Source organism: Artemia sp. Qi Xiang Cuo, chromosome 1 (genome assembly GCF_049724085.1).
Source record: "Artemia sp. Qi Xiang Cuo chromosome 1, ASM4972408v1, whole genome shotgun sequence".
Lineage (NCBI taxonomy): Eukaryota > Metazoa > Arthropoda > Branchiopoda > Anostraca > Artemiidae > Artemia > Artemia sp. Qi Xiang Cuo.
In genome coordinates, this window is record NC_142794.1 from 28,031,303 (window position 1) to 28,058,757 (window position 27,455).

Here is a 27,455-nt window from a genome sequence, read left to right on the forward strand (position 1 = left end):
GGGAATCAATAGTTATAGCGCGCATGTTTTTTAAAGAAGTAACACGTGCTTTAACGGACGATCAATGCTCTCAAGGAAGGACAATTTGTGGGGGCTTAATTGAAATTTACTGAATCTCAGAGACGATGGTTCCCAAGGTAAACCTAGTTCGAAATTTAAAATGAAGAGTATCGTCATTAGGTATGATTTATATCTAATGTAGCTTGAGCTAAACACAAGTTTCCAGAAAAGAAATTAAATGTCATTGAAATTTCTCTATAGCAATAACTTGGGATTTCCCTTTTAATTTATTAAATAAGATAATAAAAAACAAGTTTTTCCAATTGAAAATAAGGAGCGTCATTAAAACTCAAAACGAACAGAAATTATTAAGTATATGGGGGTGTTCACTCCTCTTCAACACCTCGTAATTTACGCTAAAGTTGTTTAGTACTTTTAAAAAAGCTCCTTATTTTTTAAATTAAACGACTCTTGTGTTTCAGGAGTCGTTCTTAAAGAATTTGGACAAAATTGAAGCTTTAGCGTAACGAGTGAGGTGTTGAGGTGAAAGCAACACCCTTTACATACGTAATAGTTTCTGTTCGTTTTAATATTTAATGTCGCTTTTTGCTTTCAGTTGAAAAACCTTTTTTTATTTCTGGCCGTTTTTTTTAAATAATGCCAAGATATCTGACTCCACCTCCACGGACAAATCCCCTCCCTTCGGATATATATCCTCTGGACAAATCAATCCCGGTGAAAATTTGCCACGGACAATTACCCTTAACATCTCCACGCGCTAAATTGAAACGGCTGAGACAGCGCCCTATCCAGGATAGTTTTTTGGTGGGGGGGGGGAGGGGCGTTGATGGTTACAAAAGGATTTTTCCGGAGGGGGGGGGGCTTGAAAAAACTTAATATTGAAGTTATCCAGTATTTTCCAGTAGGTTGCATAGGTTGCATCAAGATATGGCTAATTGTAGACAGAGTAAAGCCAAGACAGATAGTCCAAGTAATTATGAGGCAAATGTTTAAATGACTTAACCAAATTCATTTGGTTAAGTTTTTACGAGTCGTGAAAATATTTTTTGGGGGGGGGAGGTTCAAAACCCCTATCCCCCTGGATATGGCCATAGGCAGAGAAAGCAAGACATATAAAAATAATTCCGAATAGGAATTCCGGATAATCCCCCCATTTAAAAATTCCCCTCAAAAGTTCACGCCGTGGAAAATTCCCTCCTTGTGAAAAACTCTTCCCGTACAAAATTCGACTCAGCAGAAAATTTGTCTCCCCCTCCTCACCCGAAAAATGTATGCATACTTCCCAATAAAAGAACTATACGTAAAAAATTGGCAAATAATATAACTTAAAGAGCTTTCCCAATAAGTTGTGGGGGGTCAGGTTGTATTAAAAGACATATTTATTGGGTCTTTCAACTATGCTGAACAGATTGGCTATCTCAAAATTTTAATGTGATGATTTTGGGAAAAAAGAAGTTTGTAAGGGGGCATAGTGGCACTCCAATATTTTTAGCCACTTAAAAATTGCACTAGAACTTTTAATTTCTGTCCGACTGAGCCCTTTCCCGATATTTTAGGACCACTGAGTCTATACGATCACCCATGGGTAAAACAAACAAACAAATTTATAAATAAACACGCTTCCGTGATCCTTCTTCTGGTAAAAAATACAAAATTCCACTTTTTTGCAGATAGGAGCTTGAAACCTCTACAGTAGAGTTCTCTGAGTCTGATGATGTGATTTTCATTAAGATTCTTGGACTTTTAGGAATTATTTGTCCCCATTTTTGAAAATCAGGCCAATCTTCTCAGGCTCATAGCCTTAAATGGGAAACACTAAATTTAATGAATTTTATATATTTGGGATCAGCATAATGAGCCAATTCTTTTTATATATCTATTAGTGTCAAAGTTCCGTTTTTTAGAGTTGTGGTTGTTATTGAGCCGTGTCGCTCCTTACTTACAGTTCACTACCACAAACTGTTCGATAATTTGTCTTTTAGAAACACTATTAAAAATTGTAATTTAACAACAGCAGAAATTAGCGTACTACACAATTCCTTTTGTACTTTAAGGCTTAGACGGGTTTGCCTCTGACTGAATTATTGTGTATAGTGAAGAAAAAAAAGCCAGAAATCACGGCTTTGAAGGACATTGCACAAGGACTGAAAGCCCGAACCACCCATATTAGGGAGCAAAGGGAACGGGTGTGGGAAACAATCAGCCCCCATAATGAGTATTTTGCTTGGAAAAGAGCAGACAAAAAAGAGTGGGTTTTTTGTTAGTGTGTATAAAATGAAAGTGGTTCTATTGCAAATGAACCCTCTTGTAACTAAAAACTCTTTAACTGAACAGACGTAACTGAATTTTCGTCCAAATGAACCCTTCTCTTATGTACGAGAATAACACTGCTACGGTAAAGGTAGGAAATGAGGTTGGCAGTTGGTTTTGTATTAAATCAGGAGTTAAGCAGGGTTGTGTTCTATCCCCTTTTATATGAATACTTTTGATGGACTTTGTCTTAAGGAGCACAGGCAAGGCAATGGGAGACCATGGAATCAAAGGGGGGAGGGGGGGAATAACTCTCCTGGACTTAGATTATGCTGATGATTTAAGCATCCTTGATTAAAAATTAATAAACTTTTAGGGGTTTTGCGAGTTCAGGGTGCTAGAATAGGTTTAAAAATTAGTGTTAAGAAGACTAAGTCACTAAGGCCAGGGATAAGTGCTGATGAAAAGGTGACGTTGGGCAACGAAAAGATTGATCATGTGGGCAGCTTCACTTACCTTGGTAGTATTTAAGTAAAGACGGTGGGAGCAGTGAAGATGTTAAAAGTCGAATAGCCAAGGCTCAGGGTGTTTTTTTTTTCACAGTTAAAAAAAAATTTGGAAGATTAGGAAGATAAGACTGCAAACCAAAATTATAATATTAGAAGCTACAGTGATGAAAGTGGTCAAATAAGGCTTTGAAGCGTGGGCGCTCCAATAAGCGGATGAAGATTTGTTAGATGTTTTCCAGAGAAATTTCCTACGGATTGTCCGGGGTACCCGGCTGACTGACTGTATTTCAAACAGTAGGCTCTACGAATAATGTGGTTCAATCCCGCCTTCTAGGGCTACAATGAAAGAAAAATTGTAATGGCTAGGGCACGTTGTGCGTATGAAAGATGACAAATTGCCAAAAGATTGTCCATTTCGGCCAACCGTCTAGGGCTAGGCGGAAAGCGGGTCGTCCTCGTCGTTGGTGGGAAGATATCATAAAGAAAGATTTAAAGGAAATGGGAACTTCCTTTGAGGGCGTAAAAAGAGAGGCTTGTAGTAACATTAGAACCCTTTTACAAGTGAAACCCGTGTAGCTCAATCACCGTGTAACTCAACCATTTTATAAGTAAACCGTCGTGCAGCTGCACCCCCGTTCAACTCAACCCCATTCAACATAACCCTCATGCAACTTAACCCCCTTGCAACAGAATCGTCGTTTACTGAACCACGTGCAACAAAACCTTCGTGCATCTCAACCCCTGTGAACTGAATCCTCGTTTAACAAAATTCCTTGTAACCGAACCCCATGTAGCTATACCCCAGTGCAACACAACTACTTTTAAGTGGATTTTCTTGCAACTTAACCCCCCTTTATGAAGGGCACATGAAATTTTAATTTCCGTTTGAATGATCCCTATATCGATATTTTAGAACCATGAGCTCCCTAAAATCACCTCCATCAGAAAAAAAAATTAAAATTAACATGCACACGTGATATTTCTTCTGGCAAAAATACAACCTTACAGTGGGGTTCTCTGATACGCTGAATCTAATGTTGTGATTTTCATCAAGATTTAGTGACTTTCTGGGAATGTTTCTCCTGTGTTTTTTGAAAATCAAGCAAATTTTTAAGGCTCGTAGCTATTGAGGGGTAGTATTAAAATTTATGAATTTAACACATTTAGAAACAGAATAAAAAAAAACAATTTTTTATGTAATCTGTTTTAATCAAAATCTATTTTTTAGGGTTTCGGTTATTATTGGGCTGAGGCAATCTGTAATTACAGTTCTTTATCACGAACTGTTTGACAATTCTTGTAATTGTCTATCTTTATTGTTTCCTTAAATCTTTCGTTTTTTTCCTTTGAAATGGGCAGACTCACAGCATAAACAATCATTGGTTTTAATCTTATTAAATAAAAAAAAAGTTTTTTTTTTAACTGAAAGTAAGGAGTGACATTAAAACTTAAAACGAACAAGAGTTATTCCATATATGAAAATGTTTGTTCGAATGCACTCTTGCCCGATCTTCTAGGACCATTATGTCAATACGATCACCCCTGGGAAAAAAAGCAAACAAATAAACACGTATTTGTTCCGTGATCAGTCTTCTGGCAAAAATAGCAAAATTCCACGTTTTTGTACATAAGAGCTAAAAACTTCTACAGTAGAGCTCTCGGTTACGCTGAATCTGATGGTGTAATTTTAATCAAGATTCCATGAATTTTGGGGAGTGTTTCCCCCCCTCTTTTAAAAATCAGGCAAACTTTCTCAGGCTCGTAATTTTGATAGTTAACACTAAACCTTCTGAATCTTATATATTTAAAATCAGCATAATAAGCTGATGCTTTTGATGTATCTAATGATATCAAAATTCCATTTTTTAGAGTTTTGGTTACTATTGAGCCAAGTCGCTCCTTACTTACAGTTCGTTAGCACGATCTGTTTGATTAAGAATTCACAATTTTAATAATTTTTGGGACTCAACATTTTTTAAGCTGCCGATTAGACGTTTCCATTATATAATTGGATGCACAAAATAAACTTTAAAACTGACAGACTTAGCAAGGGAAATAGAAATATACCCTTGCTTTCTTTAAGCTGTAAACAGAACCAATATTTTTACATTCAAACAGCTTCTTATTTACTCTTCAGTAACTTTAAAAAAGCTTCTTTTTGTTTAAATTAACTCGTGTTTCAGGAGTCGTTCTTGAATTGGGACAAAAAATCAATGCCTTACTTTTCATGCTAAAGTTTTACTCTTTGTTACAACTCTACTTTTAAAGTAATAAAGAACTTCAGCGTAAAGAGTGAGGGGTTGAGGAGGGGACAGCCTCTTTCATATATGGGACTATTTCTGTTCGTTTTAAATTTTAATGCTGCTCCTTACTTTCAGTTGAAAAACTTGTTGTTTTTTTTATTTAATCATTCCTGCATCTGCATTAACGGCTTACGAGATGGCTTACTTGCGCTTTTAAGGTTTTGGCAACAATGGGCCGTGGTTTTCTTTCTACAACAGTGCAACTTTTTGCTGCAGCCATGGAATTTCAGGTCGTTCGGGCCCTGAGCCCAAATCCCAACTGGGACAGTTGGGCTTATTCTCAATCATATTAGACAGAATGATAAAATATAGTTTTTTTAAGAGGGAGGGAATATTCTTCCATCAAAAACGGTATAAAATAAAATAAAAACACACTTACAAAAGAATTAACCTATAAATAAAGATATTTTGTTTGAATTAGCTAGCTTTTATTACTTCGGACTGAACGGGCAAAACTATATTTTCTAGTTACATTGTTAATTTGAGGAGAGTTGAGCTGAATAGGTTTGATTTGAAAGGGAGTTGAGTAAAACAAGGTTAGGTGAAACGGTAGCTGGGTTGCATAAGGATTGAGCTAAATGAGGGTTGAATTGCACAAAGATTGAGTTGAACGGGAGTTATCTTAATCGATCCAAAAGATTAGAGGACAACTGGCCCCCCTCCACGACCCTTTTTCCCGTACGTCATTTGGTTAAAATTTTGAGATAACCATTTTGTTCAACGTAGTTGGAAGGTCTAATCGCTATGTTTCTGGGATGATATGACACCCACAGCCCCTGGGGAAAGAGCTGCAAGTTATGAAATTTGCCCTGTGCTTACGTATCGTACATGTTGTTGGGAAGTATGCACACATTTTTTTTGGGGGGGGGGATTTTCTGAAGGGATATATTCTCCATGCGAAGAATTTTCCATGGGGTGAAAAGTTTCCGGGGTGAACATGAACATCCCAGGGAAAATTTTACACGGGGGAATTTTCAAGAATTCCTATATGAAATTTCTCTTTTTTGTCTGACTATCTCCTCTGCCATTCAATTTTACATGTAGAAATATTCCAGGGGTATTGTCGGAGAGAAATTTTCAAAAGGGTCGGGATTTTCTGGAGTGATTTTTTCGTAGGGTGATTTTCCGAGGGATCAGAGAATCTTTCCATTGGAGGGGGGGGGGTATTTATGGGAAATGTTATCCAAGGAAGAGGGGGAAGATTTCTGGCACAATTTGAAAAACGATCAGAAATTGGATACAAAACAAGTCTTTTCTCGAATGAAAGTAGGCTAAGGAGAATTTTCCAGGCAGAATTGTACGCAGGAAATTTTCAGCAGGGAGTTTTCAGCGAGGATAGAAGCGTATGAGGATTTTTTTTGTGAGGGTTTTACGCAGGAGGAACTTTCGCTGGATATTTTTTTTTTAAAGTGGGATTTTTTTCATGGAGGGGGGAGGCGAGTTTTGAGGTATCTTTTGAAAAACAATCAAAATTAAACAATAAAAAATTTTTGTGAAAGTAAGGAGCAACATTGAAATTTAAAGCCAACAGAAATTATTCCGTATACGAGGAAGCTATCCCTTCCTCAATAATTCACTAAAATCTGACTTTACGCTAAAACCTGACTTGAGTCCCGATTCTTTAAGAACAACTCCTGAAGCATAAGAGTGAGGGATTCAGGAGGGGGCAGCCTCTCTCATATACGAAATAATTTCTGTTCGTTTTAAGTTTTAAAGTTGCTCCTTACTTTCAGTTAAAAATCTTTTCTTTTTTTTTTATTGCAAAATAAAGGCCACTTAAAACTGTAGAAGAAAAGCCTAAGACAATTAAAGATTCATTCTTCAAAACGACTCAAATTATTTTCTTCGCAGATAATCCAGTATTAACGTAAGTAAATAACATAAACTCAAAGTAAGTTTTAAACTGAAAGTAAGGAGCGACGTTAAAACTTAAAACTAACAGAAATTATTCCGTATATGAAAGGGGCCGTCCCCTCCTCAACGCTTCGCTCTTTACGCTAAAGTTTGACTCTGTCTCACAACTTTATTTTTTAAACAATAAAAAACTTTAGCGTAAAGAGCGAGGCGTTGAGGAGGGGACGGCCCCTTTCATATACGGAATGAGGGCTGCCACACTCCAACCCGAAAACTCATGCTATAGTTTTACTAGTGCTTAACTGAAAGCATTTTTGAGCACAAAAATATAGCCAGTTGGTGATTCAATATATTTTAATTACAGATAGCCTTTCAAAACATCCGAACTGAAAATATTATTGTTCCATGCAAATGGACACCATTTAGCCTTCCATTCTTAAGGCTTTCTGAAATGAATGTGTAATCCCATTCATATTACCCTATAGATCAACTTTGCTGCGAAACGATTAGTTTCGGGGGAAAAAGCCCCTCATATACAGGACGATTTCTGTTTGTTTGACGTTTAATGTCATTCTTTACTTTTACCTGGGGTTTTTCTATAGTCTATTTCTGTTTACTTTTAAGCCATAACCAGATTGTCCTAAATAAGAGAAACGCTCTTTACGCTAAAGTTTCTTATTGTTTTAAAAAGTGGAGTTGTGAGAAAGAGTCAAACTTTAGCGTAAAGAGCGAGGCGTTGAGGAGGGGACAGCCCCATTCATATATGCAATATTTTCTCTTCGTTTTAAATTTTATTGTCGCTCCATACTTTCAGTAAACAAAAACTTGTTTTTTTTAATTAATTTCTGAACGTTTTTGAATTAACGCAGGTTTTGAATTTGGCTCACCGTATATGAACAATTAAAACAAAATTTGTATATTAGTTTTACTCTTTTTTTTAACTAATAATAACCTTATAATTACCTAAATTTGATTTTTTTTTTCCAGTTATTTAAGAATGACTCCTGAATTACAAAGGCTGTTTACTTAGAATAATAACCTCTTTTAAAAGTTAAAAAAGAATTAGCGTCAGAGCAAGCTATTGAGGAGAGGCAGCCCCCCTTATATACGTAATATTTTCTGTTCATTTTAAGTTTTAATGTTACCCTTACTTTCAGTTGAAAAAACTTTTTTTATTTAATTTATGATTGTTTATTTTAATACTGCTGGGAAATCCAATTCCCCCTTCATGGAAATTCTCTTCCCTCATGAAAAGGTCCTCCTGAATAATCCCCTCTCTCTAACCCCCCACCAGAAAAAATTCTCCTTGAAAACCTCTTTATACCTCCCAATAACCAATGCTATATGTAAACAAAGGGCAAAGTTCATAACTTGCCGCCCTTCTACTGGGGACTGGGTGGGATTAAGTCGTCCTCAAAGACATAGTTATCAGATTTTGCAACTTTGCTGAACAACATGGCTGATACGCTGAATCTGATGGTGTGATTTTCAATAAGATTCTATGACTTTTGGGGGATGTTTCCCTTTTTTACAAAATAAGGAACATTTTCTCAGGCTTTTTTTTGTCATAACGTTTGATGGGCAAGACTTAACTTGATGAAACTCATATATTTTAAATCAGCATAAAAATAGGATTCTTTTATTCTTTTGATGTATCTATTGGTATCAAATTTCTTTTTGAGTTTTCGGTTACTATTAAGCCAGGTCGCTCCTTACTTACAGTTAGTTACCACGAACTGTTTGATCTATTCTAATTCAGTCTCAAACCTAGGTTTGACGGAGTTTTTAGTGTGAAGAAATCTCTGAAAATCAGTTTGATACAGAGTTCAAGCTGGGAATACCGCCTAAGAGAATAAAACAGAAATTCAATTTAGACACAAACATTTCACAAATGTGCATTTTAAAGTTTTAAGGCTAAATTCTACTAATTTAAACCCGATCCCTTGGAATCGGTCAATCAAACAAATTAAAGAGGGACATTAGGACTAATATCTCCCGGTAACCGTCCGGTAACCATCATGTGTCAATCCTATACCTCGGTAGCCCCCCTGAGAATCTAGGAGGGCGTGCCTTATAAGGCTTAGGTCACTTGTTCACCTTTGAGTCCAAGAAAATTCAGTCCCCCGTTTCGCATACAAGTCCGGTGGACATTGTCCATCATGAGTCAGCCCAAAAATCTCGATCATCCCCAATGCAATTCCAGTGAGCTTTCCCAGTAGGCAAAGGTCATATAATATGAACAGTCTCAGGTGCCCAATTGCCTGCAAATCCTGTGGACATGGTCAGTCATAAATCTTAGAAAATATATGCCTCCAACTGCATTGAAATGGCTCATAGAACTGATAAGACTATTTGAATTACCCTTACTCCAAGCCTATCTACTCTAGTTCTGCCCTAGGATGGATGGATGATAGACTATCTATCAAGGAGTGGAAATAACATCATTTTTATACCATTCTGAAAAAGGGTTATGCCAGTTTTGCCTCTCACTCAGACTATCTGTCTTGTCTTTTTCTCCAAAGAATATTTTTTATTGCGTAAATGAATACAGCGGCTTGAGCCTGTTCAAAAGCAGAGTTATACAAATGTAGATTTTTAAAACAAATAGCAAGGGGATAAGGAGGCCAGCCGTCTTTTACATAGCCCATAACATAATATTGAAAACGAACAAAAATTTTAATTTTAGTAAAAGTAACCAACAATGCTTAGAGCTAAATTGAAAAGATATTAACCTAAAATAAAGATTGTTATTTTTCCTCACAACACCACTCCTACCAATTTATGATACAAAATATCATTTTTTTTTTGTCTCCGTGCTCTTTTAACGAATGCAATAACACATGAGCAATGCTATATAATGTTTAATTTATTTTATCACATAACTCAGGCTATGAAAGAGTTCATTTAGTACATGCTATAAACAATACAATTTTCAATTTAAATGTTTGTGAAAGATAATCGGTGAACAAACCTCTACATTCGTTGATTGGCTATGATTCTTGTATGGTGATATTCTTTTAAAAATCATTAGCCAAGCCTTAGCGCAAGAATTGAGCTGTTGAGAGGATGACATCCCCGAACAAATGTGAGATAATTTATGTTCATGTAAAGTCTTGATGCTGCTCTTTAATGGAATTTTAAAAATATTACTTTTTTTAATGTGATAACAACTGAGCAAGTAAACAAAACAGTGATTAAAAAATTATAAAACGAAACAACATGAGTATATTCAGGAGGACATTCTGGAACAATCATTTTCTCTATCAATTCTTCGACATTGCATAGAAAATATTCGGCCATCAAATATATTTCATTTGAAAAAGAACATCTTGGCACCAGATTTATTGCAGGTCGATACTTTCGGAATTAAGCAATAGCCTAATATGGAATGGGAACATTGCTTCATCTGCTAGCAGGGCATTAAGCTTTTTCACTATATTTTTCTATTTCGTAGAAATCACGTTTTCTCTCTTAATTACGAAGGAAATAAAGTGCAAAGAAGAAAAAATTTGCATCATTTAAATCTTACTTTTTGGCAGTGAGAAAATAAAAAAAAATTTGAAGATATGACAAAATGTGTACTGATTGTCGAAGACGTCAGCGACGGGAGCTTACATATTACTGACCCGAGGGCTTTGAGATTGATCTTGATCATTGTTTACCTAAGAAATCAAAGATGTAGCGTACACTAAACATAATCAATAAAAGGCAGTCAAGGACGAATAGTAGGACTACCCACTCCTGACCATATACGATCAGCAGTAAGTAGCCCTTCTCTCCGTCCATTGTAAAGGGACTACTCTTCGTCCCGTCTCTTATAAAGTTTGGACAAAGATTGTACACGCTGTTTACCAAAGATAGTCGAAGGTAAAACGCGCGCACAGTTGACCAAAAGGGTCAGAGATAAAACGCCCGTATTTTTTTTCCAAAACGGATAAAATATAGACCATAGAAGGTTCCAAAAGTAAGCTGGAGACGCAACGCACCCACAATTTGTCTTAGGAGTTGTGGAAACGGAGGTCCGTGTGCTGCTAACCGAAGGGGGCTGTGTACTGCATCAAGGGGCGAGGAGGTGCTCCAACCAATTAATTATCGCCTTAAAGAGTGAGTAAGAGCTTTAAGTTCGCGCCGAGATGAGCTGTTCACTATGTTTTTACTTTTGTAACTTCTATAGGTGTTATGAACGTCCCAAACTTTAAATTTTAATCTTAAAGAAGACGATTTTTAAGTTTATGCCAAAGATTGAGCGAAGGCTTAGGCTCGATTTGCAGGCTTCCTGTCAAAACTGACCGTCATTACTGCTTAAGCTCCCGCGAATGAAGCTTATGATGCTATTTGAAACGGTCCATACTATAAATGATTAAGTGAACATAGAACCTGAGTATAATCTTTTAAATGTGTGTGGTGATTGCAAGATTAGAGATTATGACATGCCTGGTGCGTTGGGCTGTTATTTCTTGGGTCGTATTAATGACAGTAGAGTACGTCTACTCGACATTTGTACCGTTCACGGCCTAAACTGTTGGTGGCTTGTGCTTTCACCTTTTGATATCAATAATCCCCCTTGAACTTCAGTTGATGGTGTAAATAGAAGTCAAATCGAATGTACGATAATTAAAAAAAAGCAAAGACGCTGATTAATGGATGTACAAACATTTACTGGTGTCAAAACATTTAGTGGTGCCATTTACTGGTGCCTGGTAACGACTACTGTCTAAGGTATTTTGACAATCCGCATATACATAACGTGTTTTAACTTACTTCAACACTCCCCTCAACATTCTCTTAAAGGCTCGCCTGAATGCCCTTCATCTCCTTTGAAAGTAAAGTTAAAGCATGCATACCTTTCTTAATAACATATACTATATGTAAACAATTAACGACTTGCCTAACTTACAGCCCTTGCTCTAAGGCAGGAGTTTGACGTCACCAAAGACATAATGACTGGATCTTTCAACAATGCTGAACAAACTAGCTCTTTTAAAATTTCGATCGGGGGTCTATTTTGTGGAAGAATAGGCTTAGGGGAGGGGGCTGTTTGCCCTCCATTCAGTTTTGACTCTTAAAAAGTGGGGGGTTGTCATCCTCAAAGACATAATTCCCAGACATTTTGACTATGCTGTGCATAGGGTGTGGGGGGATTACTGCCCTCCAGTCACTTTTGACTATTTAAATGGACACTAACCCGTTTAATTCCAAACTAATGAGCCCTTTTCCAAGTTTCTACGACAACAATGGCCATCGAAAATTTTTTATCATATGTATTTCGGAAAAATCCGATGTTTGGGGCGGGGGTATATACCCTTTGATCACTTTGACTCTTAAAGATGCCACTAGAACTCCGTATTAACAATTCAATGAGCCCCTTCCAAAATTTATACGATCTGTCTTTCTATAAAACCTTAAATGCCCCTTGGGCATAACTTACAACCCTTGCCCTGAGGGTTGTGGGGAGGGGAGGTGGTGGTGGGGTTCATCCTCAAAGACATAATTTCTGGACCTTTCATCTACGCTGAAAATCGGCTGTCATAAAATTTTGACTGAATGTTGCCCTCCAATCACTTTCGACTATTATAAAGGGCAGTAGCTCTTTCAATTTCCAATCGAATGAGTCCTTTTTGAAGTTTCTACGAAATATCCTTCGATACAAAGTGCCCTGGTTTAAAAAAAATACATTGTGCCGACATCGCTCTTTACTTAAGCAACTCTATTGCACTGCCTTTGATAGTGATTTGTGGTAGTTTTACGCATGGAAGATTATTTGGCTTTATTTCTGCTCATTTTTGGCTTAATGGAGCTCTTTACTTTTCTAAGGAAAACTTTTTTTATGGAAAAAGTTTTTTAAATTTATCACATAACAAGGCCTTTTGAGTTCACACAACCCCCCCAGAGTCTATGGACAAGGGTTGTAAACTATGCCCTGAGGGCATATAAGCTTTAACAAGTTCACAAAACAATCCCTTCCGGAAGGGATTGTTTTGTGAACTTTAGAAGAGCTTCATTTGATTAGAACTTTAAATTTCTAGTTCTCTATTCAAGATTCAAAATGATGGAGGGTGACCAGCCCCCCCCCTAATATCCTCTTTTCCCCAAACACATCCAACCAAAATTGTAAGATAGCCATTTTGTTCAAAATAACCAAAGGAACATAAAATAATGCCTTCAGGGTGGACAAAACCCCCTAGAGCCCAGGGGCAAGGTTTGTAAGTAATATCCCGGGGCTTATAAGACTTTTAAGGGACGGGTGGTCGTACAAACTTCGGATCAGATTGGGATCACTTAATTGGAAGTTCTAGTGCCCTTTCTAAGAGTCAAAAGTGAATGGAGGGCAACCCGCCCCTCCCCCATAAGCCTACCATTCCCCAAAATATATAATCAAAATTTAAAGAAAGCTATTTGTTCCGCATTCTTGAAAGTACCATTAATTATGTGTATGGGGATGTCAACCTCCCCACTGTCCTTTGCGCAAGGGCTGTAATTCAGGCAATTTGGTCCTTGTTTACCCATAGTATTTGTTATGGAGAAAGGTCTGCATGTTTGAACTTTACCTTACAAAAAGACAAAGGCCATTCAGGTGACCCTTTCAGAGGATGTTGAGGGGAGTGTTGAAATAAATCCAATCTTTTTTTATGTTTATACGGATTGTCAAAAGGGTGTAACTCAGGAATGACTGGGTACCCTAACTTGGAACTTTCAGGAAATGATAAGGGAGATGATCAAAAAAGCAATGTTTGCATGCTACTACTAATACTACAACTACCACCAGTACTGCTAGTGCTACCGCACTACTCCATTGACAATATTGAGGAAAAATTAGAACTAAATCAGAAGACACTATGTGCATGCACATTGTCAACAGAGCGCATCTCAAGAATTGGTTTGGGTATTAAATTGGAGCATTCAGAGAATGCTAAAAAGGGAAGATCCTCTGACCAGAAGGCAACATGTGCAGGCTACTATTAACGCTACTATCACTGCTAGGTTTACTACTACTACTACTACTACTACTACTTCAACTACAATTTCTATTGCAACTACTAGTAATACCAAGGCTACTACTATGACAACTGTTACAACTATGCCTAAGGGTATGAAGGTGAAAACTTCAATTTCTTTTCGGAGGGGAGGGGGGGGGCAGGTGAACTTAATTACAACATGCCGTCTGTATGCAGGTTGTCAAAAGGGCGCAACAGCAATATCTTAGGAACAGATTTGTGTGTGAAATTGAAACTAACAGTGCTTGTTGTGGGTGATGTTGAACTAACAAAAAAGACAATATTTGTATCCTATTGATACTGGTTCTAATCATACTACTAGAACTACTACTAATATTACTACTTCTACTACTAATACTACTGCCGCTAAGGCATAGGCTACTACTGTTAATTCTACTTGTCACTACTACTACTGCTGCTCCTAAAACAAAGGGTATTAAGGCGAAAAATTGGGAAATATTAAAACTGTGTGGAACTAAATAAAAAAAAACACTGTGCCCAGACAGGTTGTCAAGAGAACGTACCAGAAATGCTTCAAGATTGGTTGATAGTATTAATTTCAAACTTTCAGCGTGGGTTCAATGGGGCGTTGAAGAAACCAATGGTTATAAGCGCATACTGCTGCTAATGCAACTATAACTTTTGCTACTACGCAAGCTAAGAATATTAAAGTAAAGCTTTCAAGGAATATGTAGGCAGATGTTGAACTAAATCTGAAAGTTCTAGTGCACTTTTTAAGAGTCAATAGAGATTGGAGGTCAAGCCGCCCTCCTTCCAAGTCCATTCGTTTTCCAAACACATCCAGTCAAAATTTTGAGATAGCCATTTTGTTCAGCATAGTAGAACAGTCCAGTAACTATATCTCTAAGAATATTGACTATGTCAACCTTCCACATTTATTTAATTGGTCCCATTTTGCTTTAAAACTAAATTTTGCTTTAAACTAAATCAAAAGGCACTGTGCATATGCTCTAAGCAATATATCAAGGCCGATTTGGGGTATTAAGGTTTAAACTTTCGACGCTACTATTATTACAACATCTGTTCTTACAATTCAAATAAATCAAAAGATTGTAAGTATATCAGGGTTATCAAATAGTAGAGATAGATTTTTTTGGAGGAATGATATGATGTTTTATTTTTCAGGTCAACTCTACGAGATATAAAATTAAATTAAACAATACTATCTGTGTCAGGGTTAAACATTGGTGAAAAAATTTCTCCAACATACAAATGAGCAAGCCAAGCTATGGATTCTTATCGAAAAAACCGGAAAGATATAAAAAAAATTTCGCAAAAAAATACTATGTCAATAAAAACAAACAGAAATTTATTTAGAAAACTTTTTCTACTCGTAAAAAAAAGAATTTTGGAAAATTTTCAAGGGTTTTTTGGGGGGAGGGGACAGAACTTAATTGCAACATGCCGTCTGTATGCAATATATCAAAGAGGCTTAAAATCGATATCCTAGGAACAGTTTGGTTTGCAAAGTTGGAACTAACGGGTCTTTTTGTGGGGGATGTTGAACTAGCCAAATGAAAATATTCTCATCCTAATGCTACTGCTTCTACTCATAATACTATTATTACTACTGCTGCCACTGAGGTTAAGACTACTACTATTAATCCTACGGCTACTACTGATTCTGCTGCTACTAAAACTAAGGGTATTAAGGAAAAAAATAGGGAAATATGGAAAATGTATGGGACTAAATCAAAAACACTATTCTCACACAGGTTTTCAAGAGGACATTGAGGGGTTGACCTGAAATTTTTTGTTTTTTTGTGTCAGGATTAAAACATTGGTGTGGACTATGTAAATAAAAAAAAAGAACAAAAAATTAATTTAAAAAAACATTTTCCACAAAACGAGTTTTTCAAAAAAAAGTAAAGAGTTTCATTAAACCAAAAATCAGCAGAAATAAAGTCAAATAATCTTCCAAGTGTAAAACTACCACATCACTCAGAGAAAAATTCAGAGAAAAACCCACGCTCCGATTTTTTTTGTTAACTTTCAGCCAGCGAGTTAGCACAGCCAAAGTATATATATTCAGTCATGAGCGTTTGTTTCAGAAATGGGACACATGGGACTGAAAGGTTTATGTTGCCTAATAGGGCATGAAATCCCAGCAAAGGTATATTAATTCGTCATTCCACACGTGCGAATGAGAAGCCAAGGAGAAATGCACTGCACAGGATGTGTCCCAGAACTCTTCAATGGGGAAAATAGGAACGTGCATCACAGCACATATAAATACCTAAACTGGGGTGAGTGAGCGTCATCATCGCAAGCTAATGCATTGTTTTTGGTCGTTTTGTAACATATTTGCTTTCTACCAATTGCGACCGCAGTGTGTGTTCGTTGTATATTGATCAGAAGGATGACTTACTGCGGGTCAGACGTAGGAAGGAAATACAGTTCTGGAAATGTAAGAAAAAGTGAAAAACTTGAAGGCGAGGCTCGGAATTCACTTACTAAGTTTTTAAAGGTTGAAGAGAATCTAAGTGAAAATGAGGTACCGTTAAACACTGATAATATGTTACTCTCATTTGAGAATGAAGAAGTTGCTCCTCCGCTTTCGTCAGAAGATCATGTCTATGGAGGTCCGCCTTCATCGTTAATTACTGTGACTGTACTACCACTAGGATCACAGTTTCTTCAATGACCATTGTCACCAAACCTGTCTTCCATACTACTGGCAATGAAAGATGAGGTAACTATTTAGCTAAAGACTGGTGTAAAGGAATGAAATAATAACGTTTGTGATCTTTAATTATGGCCCAATCAATTAACATTGTTAGAGCTAACTAACCCAAATTATTGAAAAGGGTATTGTTCAAATGACCAATATTGCTTTTCCAAAAATTGGCAGTGGCTGTAATCTTAGTAATATTCACTGCCCCATACACTTAACAAACAGTGAGCAACAAAAGAGGCCATAGTCAATTTACTCTGGAACAAAAAATTCCGTGTACTGCTTTACTTGCCGCGTATTTTCAAGTGGACCAACTTCGGCAAAATTTCTGAGTTTAGACGAAGATACAAACGATAGGAAACACACAAATATAACTCTAAACTACTGCTACTACTACTACTACTACCACTACTACTAACAGCAACTCGCTGCAAGACCAAGCCGCCTAAGGCCAAGACAGCTTTTCGCGCTCCTCTTCCATCCCCAATTATTCAGAGCCTCTCTCTTCACACCCATCCAGGATCTTCCCACCACAATCAAGGACGACCCGCTTTCTGTTTAGCCCTAGACAGTTTACCAAATAGAACAATCTATGGCAATCTGACATCCTTCATCCACAGACCGGGCCCTAGCCATTTCAAACTTTCTCTCGTTATGGCCTTAAAAAGCAGGATTTAATCACAGTTTTCGTTCAGCCCACTATTTGAAATACAGTCAGACAGTCGTGTACCCAAAATAATCCGTGGCAACAGACAATCATCAAATTATATTATATATATATTCTTTCTGTTTTCGTGGCAAACAGAAAAAATATATATTTCAAACTTAAATTGTAATTTCATGTAATGCTCTGGAAAAAATTCTATAAAATCTACCTCCGTTTTTTTGAGCACCCTTACTTCAGAACCTTACTTGACCATTGTCATCACTTTAGCTTCTTATAGTCTAATCTTGGTTCACAGACTTATATGTCTACTCTTCGAAACTTTTCTCAACTGTGAAAAAACACTCTGGGCCTTTTAACATCTTCACTGCACCCGCCGTATTGACTATCCACTTGATCAATCTTTTCGTTACCTAACCTCACCTTTTCACCTTCTGTTATTCCTAGCCTTAGCGACTTAGTCTTCTTAACATCAATTTCCAAGCCTATTGTATTACCCTGAACTCACCAAACCTCTAAAATTTCGTTCACTTTGCTCACACTTTCATATACGATGCTTCAATCATCAGCATAACCTAAGTCCAGGAAAGTTTTACTTCCCGCTGTGATTCCATGTTCTCCCATTACCTTTTTCTGTGATCTTTAGGCAACGTCCCTCAAAATAATCCATATAAATGGATCATTTTAGCCAAACCCACAGCAAATATATGCTAAAGTGGTTGGACTTAGAGAAACGCATAGAATCAAGGGAAACTTTAGACCAGCTGACTGAAGAGCAAAAGGCTAAAAATACATCTTGAAAAACTCCTAGCAATTGTATATTATTTAGCTTCTCATAAAAATGTGTTAAGTTGCCACCGACAAAATCTATATTTCAAACTCAAATTGTGATTTCATAGAGTTTTTTTTTTAATTGATCACTAAATCTGATCCCAAATTAAAAGAGCACCTCAGCCAAGTCTTAAACAATGAAGTTGCTAGAAACCATTACCTTGGAAAACCCATGCAAGAGGAGTCAATTCAGCTCGTGGTGAGTCGTATTAAGAGTAAGATAATTGAAAATGTACTCAACATCAAACATCCTGACTATTAACGCAATTATCCTGAACTGTAAGAGGCATGTTTTTAGGATTGAGCTGCTATCTGTGGTATTAAGGACGACAAACAAAGAAACGGGCACTATAAAAGATAATTTCCTTGGATTTCTAGGAGTTGAAACAACCACAGGGAAAAGTAGCTGAATACCCGCTTAAAGAGCTAAACCAGTTAGGCTTGCTTTTAGGAAACGGTAGAGGACAGAGCTACAAAAATGATTGAAACAAAAAAGGATTTTGGTCCTAAAGCTTTTTTCGCACCTAATGGAAACTACAGCATGAATCCTGTTTTAGGAGACGCTGGTTATCATGTTTACAAGCCCATCCATTTGTTTGGACTCTTGCGGAGGCTTTACACATTATTCCCATGCTCAAATCAGAGATGGGCTACATTAAAGATCCATGTCAGTATAGCCCCTTTCAAAACCACTATGGATTTCACGATGAATGTTGACTCTGGCGTGACCAGCTTTCAGTATTTAGAAGCAATGATCCTCTCTACTTTCTATCTTACTATTTATGCCCCCGAGTGAGCTTTCTATCAGTGCTCTTTGTACGCAAATATCGTACTCAAGATGGTGGATTTGAGGGGCCATATCTCAGCCACCTAGAGTAGGACTGAACTCATGGATGAGTTATATATGCACATAATCGTGCACCTAGAAATATTGGGCTATCTCCAAATGACATTGAGTCTTCTGACTACAGAAGGAGCTTTTGCGATTCGGCCGCCCAGTACAGCGTCCATGGAGCTATTATTCGAAATCATGGAGTCAAGATAGATGAAGTTAGAACAACTTTAATGTGGGCTCCACAAACTGTAATGAATTCGGGGGGCCTAACTGGTCCTTGCGGTTCGACTAACATAATGTCCAGACATTCATTTCGATGTAGCAGTAAGTCACTTAAAAGTATCCCTGAAGTGGCTAGATGAGTACAATAACAGTAGCAATCCATCTGAACTGATGGCAGTGACGAAGATGACAGAAGAAGTTGGGCTCCATCAAATAGCCTTTAAAACCCCCAGATCAAGGATTATAAATCGAATGATGCGTCTCTTGATCTTTCGCCTCGAGAACTAATTAATATATATTATTTTAATGTAGTTGTTGATGCAATCTGAATAAGCTGCGAGCCAAAATTCGAAGCTTCAATACATGAAATAATAAGGACCCTGTCAACAACTTTGGATGAAAGACTTTTGAATCAATGCATAAAACCTTCAAGTTGTTCTTTAGAAAATTTAAAAACTTTCGGGTATTTTTCTAGTTTGAACTGAAAACTAAAATTATCACTCAGACACCATAAATATATTTGCAGTTACATAATAACTTTAGCGATTCTGTTAAAAATTTCAGGAATTATTCTAGTTTCAATTGACAAATCAGATTTTTTGTTAATTCTTGTACCTTAAAACTACCTCTGTATCTACCGCAAACCTTTACCAGCATCAACATCAAACCTTTACTAGCAAACTAATTTTAAGATTTTCAGGTATTTTTCTAGTTTGAACCCTAAAAATTAAAATTATCACTCAGACACCATAAACATTATTGCAGTTTACATAATAACTTTAGCGATTCTGTTACAATTTTCAGGAATTATTCTAGTTTCAATTAACATATTAGATTTTTGTTAATTTTTTTTGTTAATTGTTAATTCTTGTACGTCAAATCTACCTCTGTATCTACGGCAAACCTTTACTAGCATCGACAAAGGATCGGCTAGTAAAGAAACCTTTACTAGCATCAGTTATAAAGTAGAATTTTCAGACAAAGAATCGGAGACGTGAAAATCCTTTGAAACTCGTGGACGATGATGATTTCCGAAAAATTCATACTTTTAAGTAACTGAAATTTGCCTCGGAGATTACCCCGCCCTCTCCATCCTCAATCGAAGTTGCTGTAATGTTCTGATGTATTAGGTATGTTAAATCAAACCCCTATACCACTTCCTAAATTAGGAATTGTCTTTTGAGGACTTTGCCTTAAAAAATGCACCCTCAACCCCAACCTAAAAAACTCAAATTTTTGAAAGAGCTAGAGCGGCAACATTTTTGTATTTGGAAACAGCACATATTTTTTAGTCGGGTAGTGAAAGAATCATTTGTATAATAATTTGTTTGAGGTTAACCCTTTTTTTCACAGTTTTCCTAGAAGCTCTCTCTCAACCGCACTCTCTCTCTCTCAAAGCTTTAAGCCCCAAACAATTCTTTTGACTTTCAATATTTAGTTTCATTTTTATTAGCAAAAAAAGAGCGTAGAAATGACAAATATAATCACATTTGCTGCTATTTACTCAATCAACATCTTTTGCCTCAACCTCAAATTCAACCTCGAAAAACTCAAATTTGTGAAAGAGCTAGAGTGGTAAATATTTTGGATTCGGAATCAGCACACACTTTTAGTTGAATATTGAAAGAATCATTTGTATAGCAATTTTTTTTAGGTCAAACCATATTTTTACTAGACAACTTTCCGAAAGAGATAAACATGACATAGAAGGCATTAAGCTGTGTGAAAAGTTGGAAATATTTTCACGAGTGATCGAAGAAGCCAAAAAGAATGATAAAGATGAACTGACATTGTAACAGCTCTGAACTATCTTAGAGAAAATGACCTCATTGAAATTTATCCAAATATAGTTTTGTACTAAGAATAATTGCTTAAATATCCATAACTGTTGCGGCTACCGAGAATAGTTTTTGTAAATTAAAATTCATCATGACCTACTTAAGATCGGTCAAGACCCTGCCAACACTTGTAATCATGTCAGTCGAAAAGCATATAGTATCTTCTTCGGGGTACGACGGCTTAATTGCAGCCTTTGGACAGAAAAAGTTAAGGAAAATTCTTTTTTAAGACCCTTGACTGATTAAGTAATTTCCACTTCTATTACATTGATCTTAGATGTAAAGTTGAACTTGAGCTTAACAGCCAAGGGAAGTTGAGGAGGTATATATGGATACTGCATATGATGACTTCTGCCCTCTTAACTTCCCATTCTTTAGTATATAGCTCAAAGTTCTTTACAGACTGTAGCCCATGCCTAAGGTCTCGAGAAAAGAACAATCTATTTATTTGGGATTGGTTTAAACAAGGTAGTTTACTTTTTAAAGTTCAAAATTATAAGTATAACTTTTAATTTAACTACCGCTCTTTAATTTCATTTGAAACAAATATTTTTTTTGGTTTAGTGCCATACTGGAACAGATTATTTAAAAAAATAAATGAACAGTAAATTTATTTCTGAACATAAACTTGAACCCCTTATTATTTAAAAATGGTTTTGTAAGTGAAAAGAAATGAATGTTTAACTCCAATTTGAAACAAAAGTGGACTGAAAGTTTGCCCAAAAAACAATGTTTTCTCAACTGTGGTTTGCCCAAAAAACGGTGGTTTTCTCAACCACCGATGAAAATATGGCTGTGTGGTTGCTGAAGTGAAATTTGACTTTTCTTATCCCTTATAATGTGCTTCCTAGCCTCTTTCGTCATGACCAGGAATCGATGAACCTTTGGTTTGTGTTTTTTATTATGATCAATGATGAAGGCCAACCAGGGTTTAATCTATGCTCCAATTTTTGAGGAGATTCAATTCTTTTCAGGAGGTGACTTCAGCTAATAACTTTATTTAAGAGTCACTAAGCCAATGAATATATGTCTAAACTTCTATATAAGACCTCTGTGGAAGCTATTACATAAAATCATCCTAAACACAAGGGGAAATTATGCTAAAACAACTGCAGAGGAATTCATTTTGAGGCCTCTTATCTTTTATGTAATTGGTAAGGGTAAATTCTTGAAATCACAATAACAAGACTCGAAACTTGAATTTGAATACTGAAATAGATGTAATAATCTTTTCGTTTTTTAATGGGGGAGGGAAGTAGGCACAATGGTACCCACTACATTTGCAATTTTTAGCATCTAATCCTTCCTTGCTATTTATGAAAAATACAAACTTGTGCTTTACTGGAATTAAAATTTTAGGACATTGTTGATCAGAATTACGGATAGCAACTTTATTGTTTTGGAGATTGGTGGACAAAGTGTAATTTACCACAGGCTATATCTGTCCTGTTGGCCGAATTCTAAGTAAAGCATTTGGTAATGTTTCCCAGAGTTAAACGGAGGACCTATTGTTCTAGCTAGGATCATAGTACCCTAATCAGGAAAACATTTTACCCATAAATAAATTATCAGGATTGAGTGTAAGCATAAGATTTTACTGAATAAGGTGAATTGCCCCCCCCCCGTCCAGCCGGGTAGATACCCTCACAAAATCTATGCTAGCCTTTTTTCCTTTTTTATTTTTAACATGGCTCTTTACTTCAAAATAGATAATTAATTTTTAATATAATCTAAAATATGATCTTAAAAGAATAACTGGTTTCTAATGTAACAAATATGGCTTTCAAAATTTGCGCTATACAAACTTAAAAGAGTAAAAGGAAACATAAATACAACAGCCGTTCCAGGGAATTAGCATAAGACATGGTGCCTAATGCCTTAAACAAAAACTCGAAGGAATTCGAAGGAATCTTTAATGCTTTATTTTGATAGCCTTTAAAATGAAACACAGTAATAAATTTATCTTGAACTATCATTATCGATTAAAAAGTAGATTAATAAGGTGATTAAATAAGTAAAGGATCGATTAATAAGGAGTAGGGGGAACTGTAGTTTACACGAATAATATGAGCCACTATTGTCTTCATGTGAGGCTAAAGTTGCTTGAAATATACCTATCTAAAAATAATATTAAATTGAATTTTATCTAAAAAAGTATGGCAAAGCTAAATTTGGGCAACAAATTCAAATTTGAGGGGAATCACACTACATTCTAAGCATCATAGCCAGAAATGAGCTAACTTATATACTGGTATTTGTTAGAAAATTAAATGGAAAAATAAACTTCGAATATAAAATAAAGTCAAACTTGTAATTTCATAAAACCTAAAGGGGTAAGACATTTAGCCCCCTTTTTAAAGTCCCACTTTTAAAGAACTCAGAATTGTTCCGTCTTTGGTTGAGATATCCCGCCTTGAGGAGCTTCTTCAAAACTAGGGAAGATAACTAGCCCACTATGAAATGTTGTCTAGGGAGATAAATAAAATAAAAAAACTACAGGTTGGTGCAAAAACTTTTAGGCAAGGAATTAAAACAAAAAAGCATAATAAATTTGTGCAATCAAAATAGCAACAAAACACTCTATAGTGCACGCATATTTTGTTAATTTCTATAAAAACAAATGAATATTTAAAGATATGCATTTTTTTAACATAAATAAACTGGCAGTATATATCATTGTGTCCAAAACCAAAAGATCATTTTCAATTTCAATTGAAATTGAGGTGAAATTGAAATTAATCAAATTCTGCAGCAATTGCTCTCTAAGGCTTACATATAAAATCGTTGTAGGACTTTCATTAATTTGAGTAAAATTAGATAGGATGGGTACCATGTCTCCCGTTAAATATTTGCTTCTATTAACGGTTGGGAAAACCACTAGATTCTCATGCTTGACGGCTGTTTGCCAAGCAAATTTAAGATACTAACCGTTCAGCACATGCTGAGTTCTTCTCCGCCAGCTTCAATTAATTTAAGAGTTTAAGCAACTAATGTGTTTTTGTGTTTCAAACTGATACCGAAGTGCCCTATCTACTTGATATTTATCAATATCTGGGACCAATTTATTAATTAAATAAATTAAACAGGTTTTTTACCTGACAATTAAGAGCAGCATTAAAACTTGAAACTGACAGAAATTATTGAGTATATGAGGAGGGACTGCCCGTCCCCAACCCTCGCTCTTTACGCTGAAGTCTCTAAGCTCTTTAAAAATATGTATCATTCAAATTCAACGGCCCTTGCGTTTAAGCATTCTTTCTTAAGAAAATACGACAATAAGTCAAACTTTTGCGTAAAGACAGACGACAGAGTAAGGGTAGCCCCCTTCATATACAGAATAATTTATCCGCATTTTAAGTTTTAATGTTGATCCTTACTTTCAGATGAAAAAAACTCGTTTTATTTATTTAATGTCTGGCCATTTTTCAAATCATGCCAGGAAATCCCCTCCCCCCGTGTAAAATTTCCCCTGAAAAATTACAAACAGAAAATTTTCTTTCCACGAAGAATTCTCTCCGTGGAGAATCCCCGCCCCACGCAGAAAATACCCTCCAAACAATTTTCTTATGCTTCCTAATAACAATTGCTATATGTAAACAATGGGGAAACTCTGTAACTTACAGCCGTTTTCCCAAGGGAAATGGGGGGGGGTCATGTCATCCCCAGAGGTATAGTGATCGAATCTTTAAACTATGCTAAATCAAATGGCTATTTCACAAAAATTTGGAACAAAGGGGCTGATACCATCCAATATTTTGGGTCAATTAAAAAGGGCGCTAGAACTTGTGATTTTGATCAAATGAAACGTTTCCCGATCTTCTACGATTACTGGTTCGAAATTATCATCCTTGGGAAAAAAAACAACAAATAAATACACATCCGTGATCTTTCCTTTAGCAAAAAATGCAAAATCCTACATTTTTGTATATATGAGTATGAAACCTCTACATCGGGGTTCTCTGATATGCTAAATCTGATGTTGTGATTTTCATTAAGGTTCTATGATTTTTAGGGAATGTTTACTCCTTTTTTCAAAAATAAGGCAAATTTTCTCAGGCACGTAACTTTTGATGGGTAAAACTAAACTAATTAAGATTGCTTGATTTTTTGGTGGTGTTTCCCCCCTTTTTTTAACAATCGGTTTGATTTTCTCAGGCTCGAAGTTTTTGATGGGTAGCATTAAACTTAATGAACTTAATACATTTGGAAGTCAATTCTTTTGATGTATCTATTGCTATCAAAACTTTATTTTTAAGAGTTTCGTTTACTATTGAGCCGAGTCACTCCTTACTTACAGTCCGTTACCACGGACTGTTTGGCAAAAATAGAAGCCATCTTAATTTTAGGAGCAAGTGCTTACGATATGTAGCTGCATAATATGATTCTATTCTGGCGAATAGACAAATGATAATTTTGGATGAAAGGTAGTGAATATTGTTGCCCTAATTGTGTTTTCCCCAACTATCTATTGGGTAAATACACCTTTCTGTTAATATCTGTATCAGTTACATTATTTTTTGAAGAATTTTTACATTAACGTCAAAAAAAGAAACATGATTCCAAGTGGGGCGACAGAAATTTTACAGGACACGGGGAGATGCTGGAAATGTCTTTTGTCACATCGTCAATGTCAGGCCTAGAAGTCAAAACTGATATTTTCACATATTTGACATATTCGTCAGAAACAGGATACGAATCTGTTCTCGGTGAGAGAATCAGCTGGATAACATAGAGCAGGCTAATCAAAGTGTTATTTCGTATACACTTTCCTTGCGATCCTTCTTTAGAGAATATTTTTGGGAACAGATTTTGACAATTATCCCAGATATTACCTTTATGTATGGTTTGACGATATCTATTTTTTATAAACCTTATATTTACTTCAAGTATCACAACGTTCTACATTTGGTACAAAGTCCAGGTCACATGAATATTTAAAGTCCCCCAGCGGATGGAAATCTTCCGGAAGACTGTTTGGAGAATGGTATGTAATTTGTAAAGAAAAATCAGACATACTTTTGGTTTTAGACACAAAATATGCATGAACTAAGAGATTACTTTGTCATTATACATACCGCTTGGCCAACATAAACTTACACAAACATACAGTTCACTCAAACAATATTTATTAAAATGTCCTAATTTAATACCCATTATTCATGGTGACTTAGCGTGATTTATAATGCCCAAACTAATCGTTTAGTCCAGAACGCACACATAGTTAAATTATGTCTGTCTCCGCCCATGTCTTTTCTTCAATTTTCTTGACAGAATTTGGCTCAACTTTTGAAATAGGCTTAGTAGTAGCTATTCCTTCTTTTCCAAAATCATATATTTCTGGTTCTCTTTTTTTGCTATCATGATCCTTCATGGATAATCTTCTTGAAATCAGCACACCGTTTTGAGAGTCAATACTTTCGGTACTTGAGCTAGTGCTTGACAGCTGTTCTCTGGCCACTGGCGAAGCAGCTGAGGCTAAAACTCGAATACCCGTCATGACTAGCTTATTAGTGGGACTTGAAGTTCTGTCGGGCTGAAACTTGGGTCTCCTTGGTGGATGAGGGGGTGGGTTTCTAATATTTCCTTTTTGTGGTAATTTTGGAGACGAGCAAGGAGTTATTTCGGTATCAGTACTAATATTTTTCAATTGGTTCAATAAATCATCGAGCGTGTTCTGAGCCCGAGCCCGAGCATCGGTTTCGGGTTTCCAATGCTGTCTGCCCTTGCCACTCCGGGTTGAAGCATCTCCCTAGAGTGAAAAAAAAACAATATACCCTTTAATTATAAATATTGTTCAAAATGTTCTATGGTTAATTTTAGCTACATTGATTTGATGAAAAATAATAAATTAAAGAGGTTAGGAAAGAAATAGATCGAAATAATTTTTTTAAAATTCTAAATACATTTTATTTAGGTTTCATTCAGCTTATTTAGAATCTTCACTTATAAGATGGTCCACAAATAATATTACACAACTTTGAAATGTATTTCAATAAAGTTGTAATGTAATTAAATTGCCACATTAGCATTGGATAGAACAAGGGGCTTTTTGTCCCAAGACAATCTTAGAAGAAATGAAATTCAGTAGCATCACTGTAGATTAGAAGGACATTGGTGCAAGCTATCTTAAAAGAGCTCTGCAAAAATAACGTAAATATGACGTTAGAGGAAACCTAGCCTGCAGCCACAATTTTCAAAGAGGGAGAAACTACTTCACGTACAAAAATGAAGAACGAAAAACATTAAGTAAACAAAAAGACAAATGAAACGAGGGTAATTTTTAGTCAGTAAGTGAAAAACAATACTCACAAGCTGAAAATTATCCTCGTTTGGTTTTGTCCTTTGATGTTCAGACAGAATTAGAAGAAAGAGTTTGGGATATATTGTCAGAGGAGTGTTAAAGTAATAAATAGTTAAAATGTACGGTTTTGCATATAT

The 27,455-nt window shown here is 36.0% G+C and overlaps 1 protein-coding gene across 1 annotated transcript in view; it reads right to left on the reverse strand.

Moving 5' to 3' along the window:
• Positions 1-22,690: 22,690 nt before the first annotated feature.
• The window catches only part of LOC148956173 (coiled-coil domain-containing protein AGAP005037), a 398,884-nt gene continuing 394,119 nt past the window's right edge, over positions 22,691-27,455 (reverse strand). Inside the window, exon 13 of the mRNA XM_089089607.1 lies at positions 22,691-26,766. Within this exon, the coding sequence (XP_088945733.1) occupies positions 26,239-26,766 (528 nt within the window). The 3' untranslated portion in view covers positions 22,691-26,238. The remainder of the gene's footprint in view (positions 26,767-27,455) is intronic.